General features: G+C 41.8%; 1 protein-coding gene across 2 annotated transcripts; it reads right to left on the bottom strand.

Moving 5' to 3' along the window:
• Nucleotides 1–890: 890 nt before the first annotated feature.
• On the bottom strand, nucleotides 891–21,039 carry bcl3 (BCL3 transcription coactivator). Of its 2 annotated transcripts, none has more exons than XM_069656699.1 (9): nucleotides 20,242–21,039; nucleotides 19,520–19,640; nucleotides 10,832–10,940; nucleotides 5,388–5,589; nucleotides 3,188–3,276; nucleotides 2,988–3,065; nucleotides 2,447–2,617; nucleotides 1,884–1,983; nucleotides 891–1,728 (listed from the first exon to the last, which is right to left on the bottom strand). In XM_069656699.1, exons 1-9 carry the CDS (start codon nucleotides 20,759–20,761, stop codon nucleotides 1,610–1,612), a joined length of 1,509 nt encoding a protein of 502 aa, XP_069512800.1. In that variant the 5' UTR covers nucleotides 20,762–21,039; the 3' UTR covers nucleotides 891–1,609. The 2 variants fall into 2 exon arrangements, with proteins under 2 accessions (XP_069512800.1, XP_069512801.1); XM_069656700.1 differs by having other exon boundaries at nucleotides 2,447–2,614.

The following is a 21,039-nucleotide window of genomic DNA, read 5'->3' as shown; positions in this document are numbered from 1 at the left end:
AGCATGTGGATTGACCCTTGATGTAGTGATGATAAAAAAAAAGGGTGAATTAAGCAATGACAATAAATAATAAATATATTTCCCATGCACAGTGGATGTTTGTATAACTCACATGTACAGCTGATTAGATGAAGCGGTTAACTGCACGCTGCCTTTATTTACATTTTCCCGGGCAAAATTTAAAGTGACTGATACATATTACCCCTTTCCCACCAAAATTAGCGCATTGACGGTGGTTTTTCAGACCCAGGAAGACCATCCCATTGCCAGTGAAGTGTACTTCTTTCGGTCTCTTTTCTGCTGCCTCACCGTCTGACATCACAAATGCGCCGGAAATAGGATTAATAAACAATAGTACGCACAAAGAACTTACATTATACTCTTTGGTAAGCAACATGGAGGCCAAAGAAGATGTTACGGTGGTTAGGTCTTTACTGTATCTGTTACTCATTCAGTCTATTTATCAAACTCGGTGCCGACAAATTTTGAATGATGTTCGAGCGCTGCTTGGATGGAAACGGGTTGAAAAACGCAGGATTGGGGGCGGAGATTAGCTTGTCGCCCCGGGTTTTGTGTTCCCATCACCGATAATTACCCAGGTCTACTTGCAGAGACATTTGACCCGGGTCTGAATGCCGTTTGTAACCTTTCCCACTAAGCAAAAAAGTCAGTTTTTGACCATTGGGAAAGGGGTTTATGACTGAAAGCAGGAGGAGATTTTTTTGTTAAAACTACCACTTGAGTATGTACAGGACAAAATCTGCAAAAAGAAAAGACGTACGGCTTTGTCCACAGGGGGCGCCAAAATCAACACACACCGAAAGTTCGTCACAGCAGCTTTAACAGACAAAAAATAACACAACACAAGTTTGTGTGCTGTATATTTTTTTATAAAACATATTCACAACTTTTGACAATGGACGCCAACACAACTGTGCCTCAAAGATACTATGTACAAATTTTTAGATGACAAACACAAGGCATTTTACTGTGCAATATCAAACAGGTCAAGTTGCATCAAGCCTTACAGTAAGCAGACTGGACACAAATGTATAAACCGTAAAGAGTGAGGGTATCAAAACATTTCAGGGTCAAGCCTAGACTGGGTGGTACACTTGTTGCATGTATACTCTCTCTCTCGTTTCCTGCTATTCTCTACTGCGCCTTTTAAATAATAAAGGACATACCTATATAAAAGAGACAAGTTCACTGAGCTCAGTTCCATGTACATCATTTTCTGACATCAGACAGTTTAAAGCAGCCTTCTTATGTTCAGTGTGATTGAAGTCAGTGGCACATTTCTGTTGCAGCATACATGAATGTAGAGAGACACAGCTGTTCTCTGCAGCAGCTTGTACGTCACCAGTTTGCTTGCGGTCATTACCGCCTACACAAGCAGCTACATTTGATAGAGTGTGTTGACACTCAGCCAAGGCACCAAGAAACAATGAAGGAAGAACACAAACTATGACTGTTTGTCCTGCGCAGTCTTTTACTAGTCTATCATTCCATCCATTGGCTGAACCTTCTCCTGGATGTCCTCTTAGGCAGTGAGTCTCTGTTGGTAGTCTAAGCGGAGGTAGATAAAGTTGCACTGGACAACTTCGAGCTAAAAAAATGGAAATAAAGGTGTAGATGGAGTCTTTGGGGAGTGGGAGTTGCTGTGAAGAGGGGTGTGTGGTGTTGTCGAAGGCGAACATCCACGACTGTGACTGGGAGATGGGGACCCTAAAAGAGAGGTAAAGAGTTCCGAGTTAGAAACTGTGATTTTCGGGACTTTGTGTGCTTGTTTGTGGACTTTCTGAGGCATGTAAGAATAAAATAGAATATAAGACATTCATTTTTATTGCACATTGTATAAATAAATATGCTGTATTTCATACCCATTTCTGTCAAGTTGCTCCCATGTGGTGAGTTAGACATAGAGTGTTGATCTGGAACTCTTATCTGGTTGGAGCCTCTCCCTCGCAACACATCTGATATCTGCAAAATATTTACATGCTGTTACAACCTTTGTGTGCACGTCCTAATAAAAGGGTAACAACAATCTAAAAAGAACAACCTCTAAGTCAAGAAATAAAACATTAGGGGGGAAAACGGTGCACAATTTATGTCTGACCTCTAGAGGGCAGGATAAACACATTTACTTAATCTGGCCTTCACCATTTCTTTCTCTATCCTAGCCAGCACTTCTTTGCATTATTCTCCCATTACACAAGGAGCGAATGATTGGGATTTTCCATTCTAACTTTGTGGTGAGTGTTTGAAATTTTGGACAATAACAAGGAAGTCCTCACAGCCAATTTGAAACCTTTTTTGGGGTTCAGTGACACACTTAAACAACAAAGCAGCAACCGCGAAAGGGCTACAACAAACAATACAGTCATCATGGAATTTAGAGAACTTTGTTTTATTATACATATTTTCTTTTTTTGTCCATGCTCACTTTCTTGTTCTTGGCCACCATCACAGGGGTGTCGTTGTGGTAGTTCTTGAGGCTGCTGTCGGCTCCGCTCTTCAGCAGAAGCCGCACCGTGTCCACCTGACCTCGGCCACAGGCGCTGTGCAGGGCTGTGTTCCCACTGTATGACTGGCTGTTGACATCACAGCCTCTCTGCTGAAGAAGTTGACACAGATATGATTCATAGAGGAAGCCAGAGTACATGCAGATCAGCACGGAAAGTGAAACAATCGATGTGTGCACAGAAAGAGCTATACAGGAGAGCTGAAGAAATGAAAATGCTTTAAAAGGAAATACAAAGGATGGAGAAAACATCATTCTGCCCATGTGCAACACATCTGCTAAGCTCTGATAATAAACTAAACTATGTTGAATATGTTGCTCCTTTACTTCTTCTTATCTGTTAGAAAGAAAAGCAAACTAGGAATGCATTATTAGCTGGAAAGAGAAACCCAGACTAATCAAAGAGAGCTGAGTCACAACCTTTCCCTCCCCTCCTTCCTCCCAGCCCACACACCATCATTACCTCAATGAGGAAGTGGACCATGTCTGCATTATTGCTCTCCACTGCATGCATGAGAGGACTCTGGCCACTTTTAATGTCCTGAATAGAGAGAAAGAAAAAGCACCATGGGAAAAGTCAGAGGATGGAGAGACGGTAAATGTAAGAATTTGTGATGTCGAGAAACTCAGTCTGTGCTGAGTCAGTGCAGCACGGGGACTGACCATAGCATTTATGTCTGCTCCCACATTGAGGAGCAGTCTGGCCAAATCCTTATGTCCACGCAGCACAGCCAGATGGAGAGGGCTCAAACCTGTGAACGGGGAAGAGGCAAAACTTGATACTATAGCAAACGCAGGCAAACACGTGGACATAAAGTACTCACAGATCCAGATGAACGCATACACACATCCTGGCACGAACCTGTTTGTACATGTTACCTCTGCACATGGTACTCATAGCATATTTTCAACAGAAAGAATAAAAACATTGCTTACCATAAGTACTACAGGATGTTACATGAGAAGTCCAGCAACGCAAAAATAAATGTAAGTAATTTAAAACACACTTTATGACCACTATAATGTTATATAATCATTTTCTTGCACTCTTTAAAAAACATGTTTGCACATGAATGTATGTAGATGTGAAAATCTATCTATATACACTTTGATCAGTGACAGAAGTTTATATTGCGACTTATTTTTATAAACAGTATATATACTGTGTGAGTGAACGGTAACAAAAAGTAAAAAGGTCAAACATTGTGACAGGAAAAGTATCAATGATATGTACAGAGGCAATAAAATTAAATCGCAGGCAGCGCAGGATGCTAGGCCCAAGTGTTTTTATACTTAAATGAAGCTAAATAACTAAATAAGGCAGTCTGCTAACAGATGAACTGAAGGCCAAGAGGTTTCTTTCTTTCAGTGAAAGATTTGTAGACTAGCAGGAGCATCTTAAAGTCTATCATACTGTATGATGCACTGAAGGGACTCCCTGAGAACACGGTATTTCACCCGGGGGGGCGGTGCCTTACGTCCTGCATCACACCAAGTTTTGTGTGCCTGATGCACGTTCTCGTCGCTCGCATTCAGCACGGCTTGTCAGTTTTCTGATAAGCTAACAAAACCGTAACTTACAAAGTTGTTTACTAATCTTTGCCTTAAGTCCAAGATGAAACATACAGGAGACCCCATGCCTAATTGTAACTTCAAACAGAGATGATTTCTTATTTTGTTATGATCATTGACTTACGAAGATACACTTAGATTCCAGCTCATTGTACTGCTGGCACGGCTACAACCATGACTAGACTTCCCTGCATGATTTTAATCTAGCAGACTGTTGGCGAAATCTCAAATTGGCCATCATAACGTTATACTGGAAAATATGAACAACTAAATGGTGCTTAAATACATTTAATAAATGATTGTTATTATTGTTCAATATTAATAATAATAATTATTAAATTTGTTGACAAACTGCTGATGTTCGGCTTATAGCATTTAACACGTTAACAATAGACTCGGGTAACTTCATTCTTTACAGCCCCATGAACGTTACCAAGCGCTCCACACGTGAGGCTCGTTTCAAAGGAAACCTGTTAACGCAAAGTTAGCTTGCTAACAGTTAGCTGAGACGGCTCACGGTTACGGAGCTCGCCGATGCGTGCACTGTTGCGTCCTGCAAAGCCACGCCCATCCAGGTGAAATACTGTGTTTTTAAGGAGTCCCAAGCACTGAAAGTCGGTGCAGAGACCTGAGAATCAACTTTGTTTGGGCCTTTGCATGATTGTCGACATGATATGAATCCTCTGATCATAAGCCATTAAATACTACTAAGTAAACTTTGTTATTCACTTGATGTGGCTGTCATGTTATTAGAGCTGATCCCTACATACAAACAAAACTCCACCAACATAACACTCACTGTGGAGAAAGGAGCCGCTGTGTATTTTGGGGGCTTTCTCCTGTACCCAAGCCTGTTACTTTCACACTAAAAATGTCTCCTGTGCTTTGACATCACAGGCGTACTGTGGGGATGTGGCAAAGTGACACTTCACCAGACCACAGAGGAAGGCCATGTCTTTTTGTCTTCCTGCTGAACAACCCACGCAAACCCTACCTGAAGATTCACTTTGTTTGTATCCCCCCAAAAACTGTTATGCACACAGACAAAGGAAACTTGTGATGGTGGCCAAACGTTCTTTGTTTTAAATAAGCTAGGATGAATTCTTTACAATATATCCAAATGGGAAAACAAACTCTTTGCATGTATTCATTAAATTACTGAGGAGGAAATGGCTACAAACAATCACAAGGCTTTGTCAGATTTAACAACTTAATAAGACGAACTTGTGAGTCATAGTTAAGGACATCTTCAGTACACACAAAGGAGTTTCTTCATTACACTATAACTCACCCTCAAAGTTTCTGATCTCCAGGCATGCGGAGGACAAGGAGTGAGACAGCACTACAGACAGACAGTCACGCTGGTTGTATTCGCAGCAGAGGTGGAGCGCTGTTTGGCCATGACGGTCCAAGGCGGCAGGGTCCGCCCCGGCGCTCAACAAAGCCTCCACCATGTTTGCCTGCTGGGTTATCACCGCCAGATGAAGAGGAGTCTGGGAAGGAGGATGAAAGCAAAGATGACAGTTTAGACAAACCAGTGTATTCAGGTCCATAACCACAAAAGGCCATACTCTGTGTCTCAAAATAGTTTTCATTTTTCACACTGCAGCACACACTAGATGGTATTCAGAGAGCGTGAACCCCCCACTAATGCTGAACAATGCTCCCACTCTCCTCTGTCCTCATCAGATAGGAGACATCATTCCAATCTCTTAACATTTTATATATTTCTTGTCCTTTAAAGATGCCATTATTCCATAACAAGTAACCATCTTAGCATCACTGGTCTGACTAAAAATGCTCATCACATAGTTGAAATCCTGATCGCCACCAAATCCATCACTTTGGTCCCTCCCCTCGGGCCTTCTCTCCAAACTGTTAAGTGAAAGTGGTTTGATCTTTTCTGCGAATAACAAACAACAGATTGCAAAGCAGACAAGGTATTATATCCCCAAATCATAAATCACCACGTTCTTCTGAGGTTAGAGGAAGAGCGTATCATCATTTCTAGTAAATGCCTCCTTTCATTTCAAACCTGTTCTTCAGGTTAAAGGTCAGGTACATAATAAAACAATGGCCGTAAGGATGGGACAACGCCTAAAATAAATAAACAAGGAACTGCGAGCGGTAAGCTTATTTTTATTACACATCACAAGACCATGACATAGTGGCACAGGTATTATGAGTTGGATTTTCCTGATATACACAAGAAGTCATACACCCACACACACACACACACACACACACACACACACACGATGCCCAAAATACATAGTTGTGAGCAATCAAATCAAAGTGACTGTCCCAGATAAGACCTTTGCACCATCTAACACAGAGTAAACACAGACAACAAGCCTCGCAAGAGACAGTGTTATTTATCCGAAATGAGGAGGAACCTGATCTGAGAGACGAACAGTCTGCGAGTGCAGGGAAAACTAAAATTACACACACTTGTGTGAGTGCTGAATAAAATCACTTGAGCAATCTAGGATGTTCCTTTGGGTGAGGTAAGCATGTATCATCCTGTTGATAATTATGTCAACTGTGGTCGGGGAGGGCACTGACAACCTGCTGTTTAAATAGAGCAATGCAACATTTAGTCATAAAGGGAAGTCTTCTAATCTGGGATTTTTAGCTTCTTTCAAGTTACACAATAAAGGCAGCAATCAGGAAGGAATAGTTGCTCCAAGTTTCAATTTTGCTGTAATAGTACTGCATGTGTGTGTGTGTGTGTGTGCAGGAGGTTTGTTCCAGTAAAGACTATCAAAAAAAGCAGTCGAGCAGTGGGAGAGCGTTGTTTCGGAATTCCACAAGTGTGTCAATGCCAGAGTTCTTCCCTTCAGCTCCTGTTTCCCTGAATCCTGTGACTCACACATTTACAGATAAAACACACACAAAATTGCCCACAGACACACTCACACGACACACTCCCCTGAGAAATGTTTGTCTTTGAACTTCCTTTAATCAGTATTTACTTTCAAACCAAAGTGCCTATACTTCTATTTTAACCACACAGCAGTAATGAAACTCATCAAACTCTCCATCAGCTTTAAAACTTATAAAAAGGACCTTTCACTCAAAGGCCTTTTATGGACTTCAAAATGGACCTCTCAGAGTTGGCGGAGTCTAACTGTGGGTTCCTGTAAAGGATTTCAGAGTGACTAAAACAAAAATCCAGCACAGATAAGAGGAAGGGAGCGAGGGGGGAGCGGGGAGGAGAGACGGAGGAATGAGGAAGAAACGGAAGCAGCAGAAGGGAGTCCAGGGGAAAGACAGGATAACGAGGGAAAATCCCTTCTCTTTCCCCTGGGTCTGTCCTCGCACACTTGCATTCCTGCAAAATGAGTGGATCAACATGAGGGAGGTGTAAAGAGGAGAAGAGAAGGAGTTTTATCAGCATGAGGAACAGCCTCGGGCTGTGGGCAAAGCCAAACACAAAGAAAGGTGGAAGGCAACTCTGACAGATAGAGACTGTTCTTCTGCGGTGAACACTGCAGGGTTTAGCCAGTCCTGTTAAAGATCACAAGCTCTTACGTCACTAGTGTTAACAGTTATACTGATAGCATCAGTCTCTTCATCTGGTATGCATAGGAACCTAAAACTCTGTTAAGATACACGCAGCGAGAGAAAAAAAAAAAACAGTAGTGAGAGCGCAAGAGAGAAGAGAGAGAGAGAGACACACACGAGCAGGAAGGGAAAGTCCCTGTAAACTACCCTCTGAACCTCAGCAAGGTATGTTGAGAAACAGGCCAAAGCGAGAGGGGGGGGGGGGGGGGGGAGTCATGTGACTTCTCGGAACAAGGATATTAAAGCACACACAATCACACAGATATCTCACTCATGCGAACACAGGCACACACTTACATGAAAGTCATTACAGAAAACATTTACAGATTTGTCTTACAATTACTGAACTGAATTAGTACAGACCATCTGCACTCTGCATTGTAGCAGTGAAGCATGCACTTCAGTGGATCTCTTTCATCAAAGCACATTCGCAAAGTGTGCAAAGTGCGAGTTGTAGCGTGGGTGGCCCCCGGGGACTCAGTCCCCACACCCCACTTGTGTGTCAGTGCCGCGTTCTGCGCCATAAACTGAAAAGTGTGTGTGTTTGTGTGGCAGCACTGACAGCATGACCAGCGTGGGAGTATGAAACAGATGTCTCTACCACCATCGTGGTTCAGAAGTGGAGAACAAATGAAGCAATGACATTTGCACTATTGTTCACTTATGGTACTGATAGTAACACTCTGTCAGAAAGCTCCAAATGTTAAACCACAGAAACTCAGGATTTCTCAGCAATATAGGAAAAGCTGTTTATATTTCTTATCTGTGTCTGGGAAGTTGGCCAGTGCCAGAAAGTGTGTGCAGGTCCGTCTGGTAAACGCAATATTTTGAAAAATAAAAAGTTCCCGGCATCTTTTTCATAAGACTGTTCTTTGTCTTTTCAACTAAAACCACACGATCTGGTAGGCAAATGACTGTGACGGGACCTGTGCCTGAAAATGTCCCTTTTTGGTAATAACTGCATGTGGCATAAGTTATGCGAGTGTGTGAAAAGAGTGTATGTGTCGCGTGCATGCACTTTCACACACAGGATATCACAAAGTCTTTGCTGTCAAGCCTCAGTGATGAGGAAAGACAACAAACGATGATAGCGCCAGCGTTATTTCTGGTAAGCGGGCCCGTGGTGTCCTGTGTGGTGTGAAACCCCAGCCTTGAGAGCTACAGCGCTACAGGGCTCAGGTGCTTATTCTGTTGAAGGATGAAAGACAAAAAGCTGGCAGGATGCGCAGCAGGAGTGCGAGGGGCTGGAGACAACAGAGCGGAAAAGAACGTGGAAGTGTTGGCTTAAGGCCAGTGGTTGGGATAGCCCTGGATTGGGCAACACTCAAAGACAGTTTCTGTACTCATTCTGAGTTCTGGAGTTGAAGGGCTCGGTAACTTTTACGAAGAGTTACCATGAACAGTTCAGTGGGTCCATTTGTCAATTAATCTATAATAAACAGCCAAACTCTCCCTGAACAAAGAGTGTCTGTCAGACTCTATTAAAAAGAAAAAAGGCTAATTACATGCTGGATTACAAATCAGAAGACAAATCTATGTCATGTTATTTTCCTGCTTGTTCATGTGCTTTTAGTTAAGGCCACGACATGAGATACGAGTTCAGGGTTCGTGAAAGTTCATGGGAGTCACTCTCTGCTTCACTTAATCATCTTGGCTGTCTCTTCTGAGTTTCACAACATGGTAAATCCGACATGTAAAACCTTAAAAAAAAAAATCCCTTCTTATAGGGGCGCCGAGTACAACAAACACGTACAAATCAAACCACATGTTAGGAAGCAACACGAAGGCCTTCCCAGCATGTGTGTGGCTTTAGCTTGTGGCAAGTACAGGTGGAGAAATCAGGAAGGGTGAATTCCACTGCATGACCATCAGCCACCATGACTGTAAGAGTGTGTGATAACACTGTGCAAGGCAAGGAGGAAACTAAGGCACTTCCTCTTTCATTCTTTTCCACGTTATCAGAAGGGTGAAGTTGGGGAATGTGTTTTACATGTTGTGGTTGCACGGTAAGAAGTCCCCCACTGCACTTTTAATTTTTTGTCTATCAGTTATATTTTATCCTGACTGACGCAGAGAAATACATTCTTTTGTTGATTGGATGGCTGCCGCATTGAATGACAAATTAAGCCTCATCTCAAACTATTGATTTGAAATCTGCTTTTGTAAAACTACTGATAGCAGCTGTGTGCGCAGGCAGCAACCTCCAGCTCTGAAAAATGAAGCCAAAGCAGAAGTACCAAAAACTGTTTTACAGTATGGTACAAAAATACAGTTTAGGTGCCTTTAAATAATTTTCCTGTTTAGGGCAACTAAACAGGGCTACATCTTTCATATAACTCACCCCTTTAAATTATATCAAGGCTTAAAATTTTAAGTGACAGGGTCCCACTGGTGATCTACGAGGTTTTCACCTCAGCTACTACGGTCACTGAGCTAGACATCTCTGCTGCGTTTGTGCTGCTGGGGCCTTTAGGAGAATTTGACATGCAAATATAAAACATAAAACTTGCAGTGCAGTCAATCCTACTAACAATAAGTCTGTGTCTTTTCGCGAGTGATTCTAGTGTTAATATTTGAGCACGCATTAGAAGTGTGACACCTGGCTTGTCAGCCTGTGCAGTGTTCCTGATACATTGATGTATTTGTGGTGACGCATGTAAGGTAGTTATTGTAAGCATTTCCTCACAGAGAAGACTGCTGTCCATTGTGCTAAATAAAAATGTAAGTTACATTACCCTGGTTTTTTTTTATCCCACGGCCGCTCACTTTCCCACCCGAGTTGTGCCAGAGGGCACCAATTTTTCTACGTCACCCGAGCTCTCTAAGTTTCTGACGACTACTACCTCAAAAAGAGTGTCATCTGTTGGAAAAAACGTTAATCTAATTAACCATCTAATAAATTAGCCGCGTTCATTCTGTATAACATTGATAATGTAGGCTTAGCTAACCACTCGCTCCTCTTCAGCTTCACCCTCTTGTTCAAACAGGCTCACTATTGGCTGAAAAAAACACATAATATGACGGTAACCAGAACACTGCAGTTCACAAGCAAGTTGACATGCAAGTGGGTAATGTCATGATGGCTACACCCACTTCCTATAAACAGTGTGGTTCATGGGAAGTGCACAGAAAGCGGACATATACGTGTTTAAGGTATATTTGTTTTACCTGACGGAGGTTGTTGTAGATGTCAAGGCTTTTGCGAGCCAACAGCAGGAGTTGAATCAGTTGGCGGACGATGACTTGTTTCCCCTGCACCACAGCTATATGGAGAGCTCTGTAATGAATAGAAAGACATAAATACTTTTACACACTTTCCCTGACCTTGTGACCCACTGAAATCATGAACAACTTCTTGGCTTAAGGAGGAAATGACTGATTTGATAAGTAATCAGAGATTACACTTAATGAATGTACTACGTGAATAAAGATATTTTATTAAGCGGCACCCTCCAGGGTTGAAAATGAAGCCTCAAAGGTCAATTCCCATAAAGGCCTGTGTTAAAATGACCAACTTTAAAGCAGAAATATGTTTACTAATGTTTACTAAAATAACTTTTTTGGTCTATAGCTAATTTCTCAGTTCATGGCAGCTGCACTTGGGGTTTATTTCCTATACCTCACCTGCAATAACTCCTAACTGGATTAAATAAAGACTTTAAATTATGCATAATTAAGAGCGTGGCTACTTTGACTGACAGGTGGGTGACGCTAGATGTCTGCTAGGTTTCACCTTAGTTTCAAATCACTGAACTGATCCAGCTTTTTACTTTGGTATTTTATTTATACGCTAGCACTAATTAGCATGTGTCAGTGTCTTAGCTCACCATACTTGGCCTGTTAGCTTAATAATTAGCTTATTAGCCAGCTAATCAATTAGCCTTGGACATAGACTGTATTACTGAGTAACTCTGATAACTTTTACTAACGCCTGGCTCCTCAGCAGCTCAACCCTCCTTCTAAATATAGTCACTTCTGGCTACAAATAACAAGACGGCGATGGCCAAAACGCCACACTTGAAGCTTTAACACAGCAGGCCGCACACCAATCCTGGTGGCTAGTTTATATACATACAGTGTGTGCAACATCTAGTTGTGCAATGATATCAACAATGACATTGCATTTCATTTCAGTACTATTTGGTAATGTTATTAGGAGGATGTGATAGATGACATACCACATTTTACGTTAAAAACATGTCTGTTCAACCCAGTGTGCTAAAAATCACTTTCTCTCATTTTAAGAGTTAGATGAGTGAGGTGAGACTTTTACATACATATCCATTGAATATATGGCTACAGCAAACAGCTTGTTAGCTTAGCTTGGCGTAAGAACAGCAAAACACTAAGACAAAAGATATTTACCAGCAGTTTTATTTGGTTATTTCAGTTATATCAGTTAAAAGAAACACATTTTACAATAATATGATCTAACAGGTTAATAAGTGAGCTCTTGATTGGTAGTTGCATAGTCTCAAGTTAGCTAATCTATGCTAAGCAACGATCGAGGTACTGCTTTAAATGACTACAGTCTAAAGCGCTCATTTGAAATAAAAAATTAAGCCATTGTCATCATGGCGTGAAACCAAGCCTGCGATGGAGTTTCTTTGAAATCAGAAGCAGCAAAGTTTTCTTTATCACTTGATCTAAATTATCCAAGTGACAGTTGTACCGAGGAGCTCCACAGATGTACAGCCATGACTCACACTGGCCTTATCACGCCCTTATCAAGACTAAAGGGGAAACCACTATCTGAGGTTTCAACGTGAAGTGAAAGAACAAACGCAGGCCAAAGTGTAGGACAGGGAAAACTAAGCAGGGGAAAGGCATGTTGTAGAAAACAGAAAAGCAGATTTTGACTTTTTTTTCTTTTTTATTCTGTCAGTAGCAGCCGCTTCCAGTAAGAGCCAGACGGCTTTTATGTCACTTCCTGTTGTCAGTAACAATGGCAGCGTCTGCTGTGAAATCCAGACATGAAGCTGTATGGTTTCTAACAGGGGCTTTCTGGTTCACTAAATCAGCTTCATCCAAAGGATAAGTCATAATCAGACATACAGTACAACGCTGAAACAGGAAACAGGGACGCTTCTTGAGAAGTTAAAAGCACCCTTGCATAGAATTTGAGGTTAGAAAATAAGTTCTTACAATGAAAAAAAAGCACTTGCAACACTTCCTCTCAGAGATGTGTCCCACTGACATGGAGTCATTAGCGAATGTAATTTCCTGTTGAAAAACGTAGATTAAAGACCTCTCTGAGCAAACAACAAACCCTCTTACGTATTGAGATAAGTTCTACATTTGAAAACAGCTACTACAATTTCCTGCACATTTTATCAAGATTGGTGTGGTTAAATTAAATGTTTTTTTTACCAACTCTCTATGTATTTATGCTTGAATGTATCTGCATGTATGCATCTATCCATATTATCCCATTACTCTAATCATATCTGACAACCACATATAAAGATTATACATGGTCTTCATATGGAAACGCTCAAATTCTTCATTCAAATTCTTCAACTTGAACTTAGATGAAGGCAAGTATGAACAGAATCACGCCTGTGGTCTGTTAAACAGACGCATCAGGCATGTGCCAACCTTCAATTGGGGGTTGCAAAAAAATGCTCGACCAATGTCAGTGTATATAATTAAGGAACAGACAAAAAAAGAATGCAAAGGGTGCGTGCATTTGTGTATTAATGCATAATGCTTGCAAATTGCATGAACAGGCATATCCAAAACAAAACATTGATGTGCACGAGCAGGCTGGAACTGCAATAAACAATCAGATGATTTTCTTCTGACATCAGAGCGAAGCAGCAGAAAAAGCAGAACTGTGAATGGAACGGGAGCGAGTGTGGTGGGTCTTTCCTCAGCTGGTCCCTGTTACTGTAACTGAACAAATCTGTATCAGCATCTATTTATCATATTTACTGTACAAGCTTTCAGCTTCCTATGAAAAGTCCCTGCAGTGCCTCGAGAATAAAACACACACTGATTGAAGTGACCAGTCATGCTTCAGTATATCCTCATTCCAATATAGTTGCAGGCTGTTCAGATATGTCGTGTCAAGTATTTTGCTATTGTGAGTCCTGAGGAAAGTGTTGATGCTCATACACAGAACATCAGATGCTTCTTGTCCTGTAGATTCTCAACATGAACAACCAATGAATCAAATCTTTTATCTCTAAACACTGAGCTCAACTATTATATCCTTCTTATAGGTCTACAGTTATATTTTCTCTCTTTTATACTATTTTCACCCTGTATCCATCTCTCTCTTTTTCTCTTAAGATGAAACTGAACTGTTTCTGGTTCCTGGAAGTGGGGCAGACCACAGCCCCAGATAACCCCAAGCACAGCGGCACTGACGCAGACAGGAGTCCCGCGCTCGCCGCAGGAACACAGACAACCCAGAGTAAGTGTGCGTGCGTTCGAGAGAAAGAGAAGTGACTGCGAAAAAAAGGAGGAGTAGACAGAAAGAGAAGGCTGCTTTGTGTGTTATCCTTTCTGGTATGGAGGTTGAGGGCGCTCCAAAGCGAATGATCAGATTGAAGACTGACATATCCTGTGGTCTATGGACCAGCTGAGCAACGACGTAATGTGTCAGTGTGTGGGAATAGTAAACAAAAGAGACGCAGAGACGCACCACATTCCAGTTAAGAAGCAATGACCTGCATACGTCCCAGTGCTTTGCTCGTCTCAAAGCATGATGCAGCAAAGGTATTGTCGGGTGAAAGGTGTAAATGTGCAGTCATTTAGCTCAATGCTTGGATAGCATTGTTAGCATTCATTTTGTTCAGCCTCTAATACACCATAAAGCAGTGTTGGGCGGAAGCAGGGAGGTGCACTTATCACAACAAATGGTTGGTTGGATGATAATGGCAAATGGCATATATATTCATCTTGCCTCAACAATGAGTCTTAATGACTTTGTTGATGTCTCTGACTTTACCTCCAGCGCCACCATCAGGTCGACATTTGCAGTTTCAAAGAAAAGTCTCCACAGCTATAGAATGGACTTTGCAACATACATGAATGTCTCCTTCAATTGCATGTTTGACGGATCCTTTTACAAATACACAAAAACTATTAACATATCATCCACCCAATTGCAAACTTACCGTAACATTTGGTGTATAAGACGCACTTTAAATACTTTTTTTTTTTCATCTAAAAAGTGGGCTGCGTCCTGTATACTAGTGCCACCAATTATTGAGGTATGGTATTGTACCCAGATGGTGGCGCTATAATCTAGCTAAAGTTGACGGTTGTTAAGTGGTGAGTCACATCGCCGGATTAAAGCCACTACAACGTCTCCGATTTACAATATGCCACAAGGCTTTGTGTTTTCCTTGCCGTTTTAAACTAACTTTGTTACCAACGCTTCTTCACGGTCATGCGCCGTCATGATCGCCACTGCAACCGCCACCCTCACAACAATCAATGTTAGCGTAGGCTGCCATCTACCGCTACCTACAGCACTAGCTAGCAGGATTGCAAACTCGACATGGCGAAAACGGATGGTAGGCTGTAATTTGTGTTTTTGAATGTGTTTTAAATGAAAATAAATTGAAATAGTGTTGAAATAACTTCTTTTTATTAATAAATAGCAAAATAAAACCTTTTTCTCTCTGGGATACCCCCAAAAACAGACTGTGTCACACATTCCGGTGCAACTTATGATCCGGATTTTACAGTAGTTGGTGAATATTGTAAACATCATACCTGCTTAAGCCATGAAGGCTGATGGTTGCATGCCCAAGATAATCACAGCTGTACTGATATACAGAATAACAGGACAACCTTTAATGTGATATTGCTTTTGTGCATTGATTAGTAAACAGAAATGTTTTTATTGATGTAATTATCAATTGGGCTCTGCCAACACAACTAGTTCTGCACCTTGAGTTTCCTGCACACTTGCTATTTGTGTATGTCAACATATACTACAGACCAACTACTTCAATTATGTAGATTTATCTGTAAGTTTCCATTTATCATGCAACAAGTGAAATAGCTCCACTCTTTTGATGTTTGCTTTGTGGCCTGTGTGATTCTGATGTACCAGTTTGATCAGTCAAGAAAAAGCCTGTCTGCTGTACAGATATTAACCTTCACCTGATGCATGTGGTCAAAAGTCTCAGCAGCACTCAAGAAATGCCTCATGTCCAATCAGGTTGCCTGGTCGAAACTAACTGTTGTGTAATCAGCATGATAGCATTGTCTTGTGTTACTGTTGCTATGCTTATGTTAGCATTTAGTTCATAGTGCTGCTGAGCCTTTGTGGAGCATTGCAGGACAACTGTGTGTACTTTTAATCTTGTTTTTGTGCTTTTCTGTTCAGAGACCTGAAAGTTAACATGCAGTTCGATGCATGTGCAGAATCCAATGACTGTAACAAACCTAAGTACTAAATCTAAATGCCATTGTAACTTAAAACTATCTAAATATGCAAGTCAGATAATGACATCACAGTTTTATTATGCAGAGTATTACCAAACTGCATATAATAGGGTTTGTCTGAAGGTAAATGCACTGACTGACTGGAAGCACATACATTGTAGGAGCTGTGAGACAATCAAGACATCTGCACAGCACATGTCGAAATGATAATGTGGCTAAGTTCGTCACACATAGCACAGACACGGAGAGAGAGAGAGAGAGAGAGAGAGAGATGAAGCTGATAGAAAAGCGGTAAATGAGGAAGTGGGGAGAGGATGTTTGGGTTTTTCGAGCCCATTCATTTAAAAACACTGAGAAGAAAAGAGAGACAGAGACACCTGAAAATAACCGCAATCATGTTTAAAAACTGAGCACTCACTGGTTTTCCCGAAACTAAGGGGCTCAGAGGCGATGAGAACAGAAGATGAACGCCCTGATTGACGTAAGAGCAAATTATGCACACGCACAGGCTCACACACACACACTCATGTGCATACAGACAGTGTGAAAAGTACAGGGGGGGCTACGAATGTTTTCTTTCTGCAGAATTCACACAAAGGTTCAAACAACCACAAAGCACCAAGTAGGTACTAGATGAGCCAGACAAGGTCTCAGATTCATGACAAAGAGGACTTTTCATGATAAATATCAGTATTACAGTTTTGAGCATGAACTACTGCTAATAAAATAATGTTCATATTGCTTTCCCACTTTGCTTCTGTGTCTGCCCAGCAGGTTTGGATACCAGGTTGTTGATTAAAAAAGCAGCACTTTTCACAAACCTTCACCTTTGCAATTATTAAGATGAAAAAAAGTACCATCCTAAGATTTAACAGTCAGTACATTGCATTGTTCCTAATTTCTAGCCACTGTCAATTAAACAGCAGACCTGTCATGGTGACCATAAGTCCCTGAAGCAGACATGAGACAGCGAGCAGCTGCGACTTGTCACAGGACTTACAGCTCCGCTAAATGTTGGTCATCACGAGTTTGTTTCGAATTAATGCAAATGACACCAATACTCTCTGAAACCTCAACATCAAAGCGGCATTTAATTCTTGGACATAGTTTGTTTTCAGTCACATGACTTTGCGTGGGTTGGGTGTGTGCGTGTGTGTGTGTGTGTGTGTGTCTTCTTGCAGTATCAGACATTTCAGTTAGTGTGTAGGTGGGTGTTAAACCTGTAGACAAAGTAAATTGGCCAAGCGTTAAAGTTTAACATTTGCATTCATGTGATTTTGAGAAATGTCTTGTGCTTGTGCCCGTCCTATGCCATGAGGGACTACTTCAAAGTAAAGGTCGATGCACACACTCTAGCACACGACATGTGCACAGAATCAAGAGCTATTCCAGGTTAGTGCGCCAGATCAAAGTCTCCATCGTGTCTTGGTGAATCATTCCTGATCTACATTAAACCAGATTTCCCTCTTAGGAAGTGAAACAAGTGCAAAGAATTCGGTTGGATGCCACAGGGTCTCTGACTGTACCTGCTCAATATGTAGAACCAGGTGAGTCACAGACATCATAACAAATAAGCTCAGATGATGCAGACATCTCACAAACCACATCCAGGTTGTGCAACGCTGACAGTTGTTGTTTATGAAGTCAAACCGTCACTGGTGAAGACCTGTGTTATTTGCGTCCAGCTCAGCGAGTCACTCATGTCGACTTGATGTTTGTTTGACCATTTTAGTTTCACTTTTTATGACAAAGGTACACTTTCATCTGAGATGATACTCCAAGTACGATAGTTCAATATGCCGATTGCAGCCAGTCATTGTCAGCTAACACTTCTGGGTGGGAGTCAGTCATGCAAGACATTTTAACAAGTCACAGTAGAAAAGCGGAGGTGTAAATATTTAAATTGATGGTGGCTGTATTCGGTTTAGCTGCTGCAGCTTCGGGGTCCTGAGATTGTAAACGCTAGCTTATGTTTTTTTACCTTCAAGGTTAACTTGGATGTTTGTATTTCCTAGTCATACAAATGAAAACGTCTGGTTTGCAAGACAAATTTGACAATGCAGCTTTAGAGGCAGACATACCAGATCTTTGAACTATAGAGAACCAAGTCAGAGTATGTGTGGAAAGATTTATAGCTATTAAATAACATCAGTCAAAATATTTTATAGAAGTTTGGGGCTAAAATAGTAACGTCTATATCAACTGCATGTTAGAATATTAATTGAGGCTGTTTATTTCCTGCCATTCACCCAAAATGCCATAATGGTATTTAGAACAGTGGTTCTCAACTGGTCTCGCCGCAGGAGCCACCACCACCACTATACAAGACATGTGGAGGCCCAAATTTTCCAGTTTTGTCAACCAATCAAATATTTTATGAAAAACCAGTGTCAGTTTTACAAAAGACAACAGTATAAAAGTCAACCAAAATGGTGGCAGTGCATAAGGGGGAAATATCTCTCTACAGAAAAATGCTAAAAACTACAACATAAATGCAACCACTGTCGGGCTCATCAAGTTTCAAGGATGTAACTGTAGCTGGCATTACCCAATCAGTGGATACATGGAGGTTGAATAAACTACACTACTACTGCAGGCATGTCATAAGAAACCTAGGTCCTTCAAAATAAAAGCGCAGCATCGACTTTTTGGCAAAACGTATTTTTTTCCAAGCGCACTTCTGAGATCCACTGAAAACCGACCCACCAGTTGAGAACCACGTATTTAGAACATATCTCAAAGGTATAATCTCGAAGCTTTCAATTTCCTTCTCTTTGGCAGCACCTATTAGTGATAAGCGGTAATTGCGGGAGCACACTTCCCACATAGAAATCTACGGCTGCGGTTGTAACTCTTGATTTTCCTCGCTGACGGTCGCTTTCCTTTTTAGACTGTTTGCCTTCATTAGAGAGTCGAATTTGTTTCTTTTTCTTTAGATTTCATTTTTGAAGTTGTATCTGTAGTCATCGACTTTGTTTGTTTAGCCATAGAAGATTAAAGTCAAACCTTCATATTCAGAAAGGTTGCAACTAACATGCCCTTACTTCCAAGAGGTTTGCAATACAGTGCTTTTCAATCTTGACCTGTTAACCCAAGGTCATTGTGTACAGTGAATAACCAGTTTAAACTCTTTGTTTCTACAGTTGAAGATGCTAGCGGGGTCTGCTCACTCAAAACACAAAGAAAATGAACCCTCAAACTGCATTAACCGTCATAAATATGTATGTATGTATGTGGTGAGATTTTAGATCTGTGGACTGTGCCAAGTTTCAACTGTCAACACAGCTGTCTGACTGTAGGGCGATGGCTATGAAAATGTATCAGGTGAATCATAAGTTTACTGTACACATCATTGACCTGAATATATGTAATGGATACAGATGTTTACACCAAAGAATATACATTAACTAACAAACTAACACTGGCTTTATTTTTAAAGGATCAACATACGTGTCTCCATCTTCATCTTGCCGTGTAGCCAGAGCGATACCAGACAGCAGGTTTTCGGTTTGGAGGGCCAGAGTGTGGTTCGGCTCTGGGATAGGGGGCAAACAATAGACTGGGAAGGTACCTGAGAAAGAATGACACAGAAAGAGAGACAGCGAGAGAGAAAGGTATAGAGGATGGGATGAAGAGAGGAAGAAGTAAAAATGTTGGACATGCAAAAAAAATGAAAATCTCACAATGAGGTCATTTTTGGTAAGGAGGAAGTGCATGTGTGTGTGTGTGTGTGCAGTATTTAGTTATGAGTTGACCCGTTAGCTACGTGTATCAGTGCAGGAGGCTGACAGTTAAAAGCTGCAGAACTGCTGACTGGACAATTTCTCATTGATTGCGCTGTAGGATGCATCGACTGCAACTCTACTCTCTCTTTTTCTTACAACTGTGAAACACTAGTGACATAATACTTGAGTTCAATCATTAAAATCAAATAGTAACACCATTGTTCGTGCAATACCTCAGAAATAATAATAACTTTGTGAGCCCCTGCAGGTTGTCCCATGCTTAATCTTTAACACTCAAATCGTTTCAGGCTACTTCTCTGGCTATTCTGGCCATTCAGAGTTACAGAGCAGCACCACAGATCAGAAAGTATTCCTGTTATTAAGGTCACAGGGGTTGAAAACGCTATATTACTTTGGACAGAATGAATGTAGGTTAATAAAGCTTACCGTAATCATAATGGGGCACAAAATGAATGGGATATACATCTGGACTCTGCCGCGCCTCTTCAAAGCGCCTGGCAGTCGCCGGTCCTGCAACGATCCGGCTCTCGTCCACGACTGTCTCCAAACGACCGACCCGAGATCTCAAGTCCGCATCTACCGAAGAGGAGCGGTCTCCTCTGTCTGCTGGAGCCGGTGACTGGCTCTCGGTCTCCGGATCCACATGAATCGGGCGTTTCCTAAAAGGAAGACTGGAGGAAGATTTGTCCGCTGGCCGCTTGCGAGCAGCACCGTTTTCTAACCCCGATGCGCCTCTGACACTAGGGGAGCGTATCTCCACACTGTCCGTCCCCGTGCACGCAGGAGGCGCAGGTGAGCCGCCAGTTGCCCGAGCGTCCCTTACGCGACCTCTGCAGTCCGGACTCCTCGCCCCGGCGCTCCCACGTTCTCGGGTAGTGGTGCGCAGATCCAGCGGCGCTGTGGCAACCGACTGGTGGTCACCGTTCATGGTCATGATCCTCGGCATCAACCGGGGGTGAAGCGCTCAGGATCTGAAGAGGTTTCAGGTGTGAGCGCGTGAAGACAACTTCTCGACGTTCAGTGACACTCCATCCAAAGTGTCCAACAGTGCGCAATTCCCATCCCCATGAAGCGAAATTGGAAACAATCAAATCATAACTAAGTTTCCTTGTGTGTCACTGGTGTATTTTAGATAAGCGTCAAAGTTCATTGACTCGGAATGAAGTTATATTATGGAATAATAGCCAATAGAAGTGTAGATAGTGTGTGTATCCTTGCGCACCT

Source organism: Semicossyphus pulcher, unplaced genomic scaffold (genome assembly GCF_022749685.1).
Source record: "Semicossyphus pulcher isolate SPU_LCO1_2020_fin unplaced genomic scaffold, fSemPul1.0.p SCAF_9, whole genome shotgun sequence".
In the NCBI taxonomy this organism is placed as follows: domain Eukaryota; kingdom Metazoa; phylum Chordata; class Actinopteri; order Labriformes; family Labridae; genus Semicossyphus; species Semicossyphus pulcher.
Note: the sequence above shows the minus strand (reverse complement) of the source record. Positions and strands in the feature narration are given on the sequence as shown.